At 38.4% G+C, this 8,984-nt stretch overlaps 1 protein-coding gene across 1 annotated transcript; it reads right to left on the bottom strand.

Annotated features, from left to right (window-relative positions):
* Positions 1-6,074: 6,074 nt before the first annotated feature.
* On the bottom strand, positions 6,075-6,891 carry LOC138142028 (keratin-associated protein 19-5-like). Its single transcript, XM_069062940.1, has one exon. The coding sequence runs from the start codon at positions 6,839-6,841 to the stop codon at positions 6,644-6,646; it is 198 nt and encodes a 65-aa protein (XP_068919041.1). The 5' UTR covers positions 6,842-6,891; the 3' UTR covers positions 6,075-6,643.
* Between the last annotated feature and the right edge of the window lie 2,093 nt (positions 6,892-8,984).

Genomic DNA, 8,984 nt, shown 5'->3' with positions numbered 1-8,984 from the left:
TCATTTTGATTTGTTTGCTTGTTTCTTGATGTCTCATGGAGTCATTTCCTTCTATTGCCTGATTCAAATTTTTAAGGAATTATTTTCATCGAGCTTTAATACCTCTTTTATAACTCTTTTTCATACCTTTTTTATGCCTCTTTTCCTATCTGCTAAATTCTGGCCCTTGCAAGGGCATTTTTAAGGAGTTCTTTTTAAGGGAATTTTTGTGCCTCTTTTACCAATTCACCAATTCTTTTTTTAAGGTGTTATTTTCAGTACTCTGAGGCTGTAAACCTGTAAAACTTTCCTGGCAGAAAGCCAGTGCTCTTGAAAGCACAAGGGAAGTTGGGGGGCAGGGTGCTTTGGGAGACACTAAGATGAGGAGCTTTGTATTATACTTTAGGGCTTTGAGATGACTAGTGGACATAATTGTGAAATAGTATAATTGCATAGTCCATGATATGGGACAGAAAATAAAGAGAACTGTAGGTCTAGAACTCTAGATGTAGCAGTGAGTGACAGAAAGAAGGTCACAATCTGTGAGAGTATATGGGGGGGGGGGAGAAAAGAGAAGAATCCCTAAAACGGAGGGTCTGGAATAATTAAGTCAACATGACTTGGATTGTGCTCTAGGAGAGGCAATTGGAAATCAACAGTCAGTCTGGTAAAATTGTCAAACAAACCACAGAGCACTAGTTGACCAGAGGTGTCCAAAGTTTAAAGTTGATCAAGAAGAAGGAAGATTCTGAAAAGGTAGCAAGTTTAGTCCATGAGGTCATCATTGGACACTTTGAACAGGACAGATTGAAGAGTTGATTTGGATAGAGAAATAATGAGTCCACTTCCCCAGTGGATGGTTGGGCCTTAGTTAAAAAGCAGTGTTGCAAGTTGTACTGGCTGTCCAAGTAGTTGATGGAGATGAGATCCACCCAAAGGGCAAGGCTCCTTGACAACATTCAGAAGTGGTCTATTACTCTATTCTGTTGTCTTTTTGTTGTGCCATTCAGGTCCTTTGCTCCAAGACTTCAAATTTGATGACAAAGCTGTGGAAAATAGTGACACAAACAATGGCCTAACCTTCATTCTGTGAATCATCAGGGACACTTGGGATGTGGAAGTGATGAACCATGAGCCTGAGGTGATGAACACATGAATCTTTGGGGAATCCTGAAGATAAAAACTCTGTCTATATTGGCACAGAATTTGGGAAAGGGGCCACAGCCTATAGGGAAAAGTGCTTTGTCTTCATTAAAGTGAGGCCTGAACTAGTGTAATGAGGTCAAGAAGGAGAAATATGTGAAAATAGCTTAGTTAATCCACTGAAACAAATTTATTAGAACACCCGATCAGACACATAAGGAGTGGAGTTTAAGAATTGATCAAAGTTGCTGGAAATGAGCTGTAATTATGGAAGTTTCCATCATGAAAGATGAGATTCTGTATAATTTTCTTGCAGGATGAGTCCTGCTGCTTCTTGGTTCCTGCCACTTCACTTTCATGAGATTGGAAATTGGAATCTATAGTGATTCCAAGGCCCTGTTGTGGTAGCTTTCCCCTGCCACCCAGCCATATAGGCTGATGGAATTTGATGTTATTACAAGGGCATGGAACTAGCCAAAAGCAAGGTGATGACATGGATTTAATGACAACCTGGGAGCAAGAAGTTTTTCAGTAGAAGCCACAGGAATAATACCTTCCATAGCAAAATGGGTAGCAGTAGCCATAGCCATAACCACCATAACCCAAGCTTTCAAAGCCATAGCCTAAGCCACAGAAGCTCCCACATCCACAGCCATAACCAGAGCCATTCATAGCCCAGGCCCCCATAGTAGCTGCCATAGTATCTCATGGTGTCAGAATTCACTTAGTTGTATGGATATTGTGGGCATATTGTATGAGTATGTTACAGTCCCATCTGTAGAGGGACTTTTATATATTTCCTTCAGAAGTTTTGGCAGATCTATAGCAGAAATGCATATTTCTCAATAATAAACTTGCCAGGGTAAAATGACATTCTTATCATTGTTTCCAGAGAATCTTTCCTCCAAGTCTTTAAGGATTTTTTCTCTCAATTGGTTTATTCTCTGGGAAGACTCCGCTATCGTCTTGTTCCTAGAATGAAAATGATAATAGTGTTGTCAAATTCTTTATAGTTAATGTGCCTGGAAACCTACTCACCCTTCATGGTAGCCATTTCCTGGGTGGTACTGTCCTTCTTCCACTGCAAGTGTTTCCCTGGGCTACTGATTCTTTAGACAGGTGGTTGCATCCTGTTTCTTATATCAGTGCTCTTTGAGACTGAATTGACAGAATCATGCAAGTTTCAGATTGCAGTGGTAGTGAGGCACCAGTGTACAGAAAAGATCAATCCAACTTCCATTTCCAAAGCACCCCAAGAACCAGACACCTCCCCAGTATTTGCACTGTGCCAACAACTGTGCTCCTGAATTCAACAGAGTCCCTACACTGGGGCAGCTCTTATGTTCCAAGTCCAGGGAGAACATGAAAATAGTAAGGTACTTGCCACAAACATGGATACTTGATGGAAGAAAATCCCAAAGGCAGAGACATAAGCTTCTCATGAAAAGAGTTAAGTTCACTTGTTACGGGTAATATTAGAGCTGAAACTTAAAGGCAGCAGGAAAAGTCAGAGGAGGGAAGGAGACCAATGTGAGCATGTTGGATAGCAAGTTAATGCAAAGGAAAGCAGAAGGGACATGCAATATATCACCTGCAGCCAGAAAGGAGGGCAGGCAAGGACACTGAGTAGCCTCCAATGAATGCAGTACAGCCATGGGCTTTCAAAATCTGGAAGTTCTGATAAAGTTAGATTGGGTAGAATCATGCATTATGGGCATATGTATACAATTAGCTGAATATGTAAGTTCAGGGGAAATTCTGGGCTGGGTTAGTGAATTTTGAAGTGAGCAGAACTGAGCCCAAGGAACTGAGGAGGTCATTCACTGAGAGTGTAGTGGAAAGAAGAGAAGCTGTAGTTCTTTCATTGATGAGCATCTCAGAAACACTCCAGGTGACCAGAAGAAAAATGAATTCAATGTGTTTGGGGCAGCACTAGGTGTCTCCTCTCTTCTCTCAGGTTCCAAACTTTTCAGATCTCCACTCTAAAGGATGAGTAAGCCCAGTAGGATGTTACATGGCAGACAGAAATCCCACTGTAACTTTGAGATTGCAAGAAGAGGGGCATAAGGGAGAAGAGGTCAGGAAAATGGAGGTGATGGTCCATCTGAAGCATGTACTGCCCAGTGCTTGGCTGGTTTTTGGCTAAGCTGGAGACCATTCAGGGGAGTCCAGCTTCTACCTTGAGCCCTACAAGATTTAGTTGAAGGTGCTGGGACTTTCTTAGAGTATAATCAGTGGTTTGTGCTAACTCTCTCTAGGTATTTTATTTTATTTTTTGCTTTTTGGAGGGAAATTGGGGTTAAGTGACTTGCCCAAAGTCACATGGCTAGTAAGTGTGTCAAGTGTCTGAGGCCAGTCCTCCTGAACTCAGGAACTTTTGAATTTGAACTCAGGTCCTCCTGACTCCAGGGCTGGTGCTCTATTCACTGTGCCATCTAGCTGCCCTGCTCTCTCTAGGTATTTTAGTGGCAAACACACAGCACAGCTACCAGATCTGTTCTGTGAGTCCCTGGGCAGGAAATCTTGCATTTAGAAGTAGCATTTTCTCCTCCAAAAGTGATTTTTATTTTGACAAAGATATTGAAATATTCTTTGCATCGGGAATTCTCCACAAAAGAATAATATTCTTCTTCCTGAAAGATTTGTTTTCACTGAACTATCCGCTATAGAAAGTCTTTTCACAAAGGACTGATGAATAACTTGGAGATATATTTTGGAAAGAATTGAATAGAGGGCTGCTGAGTGCTTTTCTGTAAAAAAAACCCAATGCATTCAAAGAAACAGTCATGCTTTTTGTGAATGGAGAATGAGGCTTAGGAGAGATACATTGAAATTGCAATTCAGAATGAATGTCACAGGGAAATCCTAACCTCTGACAGGAGGGTGGAAGAGTATGATTGAAAATGAAAGTAAGGAGAAGAAAGATTTTCTATTTGATGTTTCAAACTTGTAATTTCCTATATCAAACCCAGAGTGGTTTATTTTCTGGAGAATGATGAAGGAAGTTTGTGGAGCTATCCAGACCTGGGATTTGAACACCAACCTACATGTAAGTGTAGGCTTACATGAGTAAGCCAAAAATGGAATGAAAAAAGTCGTTATCTTCCTCCCAGTTGCTGGGGCAGGAAGCAGCTGGTAGTGCACTGAAACTCTCTACCCAGTTCCAGATCACAGATCCAGACTGAGGAGTGTACTGGCACCTAGGAGTGATGAATGAGTGTCAGTTCCTTCATACTTCTGATTAGGAACCCAAAATGACCAACTGAGGCTGTCATTAACTCAGAGTTTGTACAAACACTAGTGTGTTGAGGCAAAACACTGAGGCCACTCTCTGGGCTGGGTGTGTGAAATAAAGCTGCTTGTTTACTAAAAAAATTGCAATTCATTTTTTTTTGGAGGGGGGAAGCAAGGCAATTAGGGTTGAGTGACTTGCCCATGATATCAAGTGTCTGAGGCCAGATTTGAACTCAGGTCCTCCTGACTCCAGGGCCAGTGCTCTATTTGTTGCTCCACCTACCTGCCCCCTGCATTTCATTTTTTTTTTTTTGCCTTTTGGAGGGCAATTGGGGTTAAGTAACTTGCCCAAGGTTACACGGCTAGTATTTTTGTGTGGGTGTTAAGTGTCTCAGGCCGGAACCCAACTCCGGTCCTCCGGACTCCAGGGCCGGCGCTTTACTCACTGTGCCACCTAGCCGCCCCTACCTGCAATTCATTTTTAAGATGATAACAGTAGAAGGAATAAGATCCTTTGGTAATGGCACTGTGGTGTTTCCTCCATTGTTTGAAAACACAAGTTCCATAAATAAACATTTCAATCAATAATTATTTATCAAGCACTTACTCTTTGCTATGTAGGGTGCTTTCTTTCAAAGGACCTGATTTTGGCAGCCAAAGGTTCAGCGCCGATATGTGGAACAGAAATGTAAAATTTCTCTTTCTCTAGGCATTTGAATTGATAAGAGAATGTTATAGATAGGATATCCATCAGTTGCAGAATGCTGAACCAGTTGTGGTATATGATTGTGATGGAATACTATCATGCTCTAAGAAACGAGGAGCAGGATGCTTTCCAAAAAAATGTGGAAAGACAATTTACATGAATTGTTGTGAAATTCAATGAGCAGAACCTGGAGAATGTTGTACATAGTAGTAGCAATATTGCACAATGATCAACTGTGAATGACCTAACTGTTCTTAGTCATACAATGATCAAAGACAATTCTGAAGACTTACGAAGTTGAAAAATGCTACTCCAGAGAAAGAATTGATGGAGCCTAAATGCAGATCAAAGCAAACTTTTTTATGCTATTTTTCTTTTTTTATGTCTTTTTTTAAAGCATATGATTAATATGGAAATATGTGTTGCATGATTGCATATGTAAAACCTATATCAAATTGTTTGCCTCCTGAGCAAGGGGGTAGAAAAAAAGGTGAGAAATTGGAACTCAAAATAAAAAAAAATGTCAATTTTTTACCATAATTTGAATAAATAAAGTATTTGAAAATTGGAAAAAAAAGAATGAGTTTACATCTCCTTTGTATGGGAGGGCCTCAGTTTGAGTGTAATGTTATGAGCTGTACTGGTGGCATAATGTGCTCAAGGAGATGGGAGCCTTGAGAACAGTGTGGTTTCCTGACAACCTTCAAGGTTGGTTTTGGATTCTTTTCTGTAGTCTTTGTAGTGTATCTCTCATTTGTACTGTGCTTCAGAACTTCCAATTGGTGGTGGAAGACAGGTAAAGTGATGGGCTAATCCACAATTTGAAAGTCATATGAGACACCTTGGATCTGGAAGAGATGAACCATGACAATGAGGTGAAAAACATGTGAATCTTTGAGAAACTTTGAACTTAAAAAAGCCTGTCCATAATGCAGAGAATGGGGAAGAAGGGCTACAGCTGATAGGGACAAATGCCTTGCCTTGAGGAAAGGGGATCCATGCTATTAGGAAGTACTAGAATTTAAGTACTGCAAAAATGAAATCTTAGAAAGATGTCTAACAAGGAAATAATGTTTTTTTTTAACAGAAATCTGGAGGTATCACTTCATTTCAAATGGTGAGTTGGAGAATATTTTTTCTGAAGTGACAAGCAAGCTTAAGTCAAGATTGAAAAACAAAATAAGACTGAAATCCAAGTACAGTGGGGGTCAAGAAGGAGACATGAAAGCAGTTTTGCTATGCCAGTGAAACAAGTTTATTAGGGCATCTTATTAGACACTTCCTCTGTGGTATATAAGAACTGAGGAAACTTGCTGGAAATGAGCATTTGCAAAAATTTCCATCATGAAAGGTGAGATTCTGTATCATTTCCCAGAAGGATGAACCCTGCTCCTTCTTGGTTCCTGCCACTTCACTTCCATGACTGTTGTATAATGATTCCAAGTCCCTTTTTTTGGTAACTCTCCCCTGCCACTCAGTCATAGAGGCTGATGTCATTTGATGTTCTTCAAAAGCATGGAACTAGCCCAAAGCAAGGTGGTAACAAGGATTTTACAGCAGCCTGGGAGCAAGTGATTTCTTTTAGTAGAAGCCACAGGAATAATACCTTCCATAGCAAGATGGGCGGCAGCAGCCATAGCCATAGCCACCATAGCCCAGACCTCCATAACCATAGCCTCCAAAGCCATAGCCTAGGCCACGGAAGCTGCCACATCCACAGCCATAACCAGAGCCATAGCCATAGCCCAGGCCCCCATAGTAGCTGCCACAGTAGTTCATTGTGTCAGGATTAACAGATTCAGTTGGATGTCAAGGGTAAGGTGTGTGAATGTCTCTTGTACCATCTGCATGTGTACTTTTATACCCTTCTAGCAGAAGGCAGGGCACATTGAGGCCAGAATTGCATAATTTCTATTAATGAATTTTACAGGGCAAAAGCACATTCTTTTCGTTTTTGGTTCCCCGAGAACAATTCCTTCAGGTCGTTAAGGGTTTTTCTTTTACCTTTTGTTGTTTCTCTGAGATATCTTTGCCATGATCTTGTTCATGTAATGAGAAATGATTACAGTGTTGCTGAAGCCTATGTAGTTAATATGACTGCCTGTCTCTTAGATGATATTGCCTTCCTTATATTTTGCTTACTATTCTGGTATTCTTATTTTTTGGGCAGGCTATTGAATCCTCTCTCTGTCTCTCAATTTGCATTTCTCTAATCTACAGTGATTTAGAGCATTTTTTCATATGATATAGTAATGTTGAGGATTTATATGTAGGTTTATTTTCTATCCTGCAACTTTGCTAAAGTTATTTATTATTTTAAGTCATTTTTTATTTGATTCTCTAGGATTCTTTAAGTATATTGTTGTATCATCGATAAAGAGTGATAACTTTGTCTCTTTTTTGCTTATTTTAATTCCTTCAATTTCTTTTTCTTCTCTTATTGCTACAGATAGCATTTCTAGCACCAAATTAAGTAACAGGGGTGAGGATAGTGGAGATCCTTGTTTCATCCCTGATCTTATTGGAAGTGCTTGTAGCATATCGCCATTACATATAATATTTGCTGATGGTTTTTGGTAGATGATACTTATCATTTTAAGGAAGACTCCATTTATTTCCATGTTTCCTAGTGTTTTTAATAGGAATGACTGTTGTATTTTGCCAAAAACTACTTCTGCATCTATTGAGATAATCATAAAGTTTCTACTAGTTTTTTTGTTGATATGATTGATTACTTTGATAATTTTCCTAATATTGAAACATCCTTGCATTCCTGGAATAAATACTACCTGATCAAAGTGTATTATTCTGATGATAAGTTGCTGAAATCTTTTCTGCTAATATTTTATTTAAAATTTTTGCTTCTATATTCATTAGGGAAATTGTTCTATAATTTTCTTTCTCTGTTTTGGCTCTTCCCAATTTAGGTATCACTACCATATTTGTATCATAAAAAGAATTTGGTAGGACTCCTTCTTCTCCAATTTTCCCAAATAGTCTGTAAAGTATTGGAATTAATTGTTCTTTAAATGTTTGATAGAATTCACTTGTAAATTCATCTGACCCTCGAGATTTATTTCGAGGGAGTTCACTGATGACTTGTTCAATTTCTTTTTTTTAGATGGAATTATTTAAGTATTTTCCTTCTTCTTCTATTAATATGGGCAATTTATAATTTTGTGAATATTCATTCATTTCACTAAGATTGTCAAATTTGTGGTCATATAATTGGGCAAAATAATTCCCAATTATTGTTTTAATTTCTTTTTCATTGGAGGAAAATTCACCCTTTTTATTTTTGATACTGGTAATTTGGTTTTCTTTTTTCTTTTAGTCATATTGACTAAAGATTTATCAATTTTATTGTTTTTTTCATAAAACCAGCTCTTAGTTTTATTTATTAGTTCAATAGTTTTCTCAATTTCAATTTTATTAGTCTCTTTGGTTTTCAGTATTTTTTATTTAGTATTCAACCAGTGATTTTCAGTTTGTTCTTTTTCTAACTTTTTCAGTTGCATGCCCAATTCATTGATCTCCTTTTTCTCTATTTTACTTTTTCTCTTTCAAAAAATCTTTATTAATTTTTAAGATTTAAAAAAAATTTCAGTTCCAAATTCCCTTTCTCCACTAATTGCTCCCCCTAACCACTGACAGGACAAGTAATATGATACCCATTATACATCTGAAATCTTACAAAACATATTTTCATATTGGTGATGCCATGCCTTTAAATAAACCAGATAAAATAAAGTAAGAAAATCATACTTCATTTTGTGCTCTGAGTTCATCAGTTCATGCTCTGGTAGTGGAGAACAATTTTTATTATGAGCCCTTTGCAAATGTGTTGCATCAGTTTTTTGATTGAAAGAGCTAAGTCTTTCACAGTCCATGATCATTACCATATTGCTCTTACTGTGTACAA

This window comes from Petaurus breviceps, unplaced genomic scaffold (genome assembly GCF_028583685.1).
Source record: "Petaurus breviceps papuanus isolate PSGF00001 unplaced genomic scaffold, PetGlider_PUasm1.0 90515, whole genome shotgun sequence".
NCBI lineage: Eukaryota > Metazoa > Chordata > Mammalia > Diprotodontia > Petauridae > Petaurus > Petaurus breviceps.
This window is presented reverse-complemented; position numbering and strand designations above follow the sequence as displayed.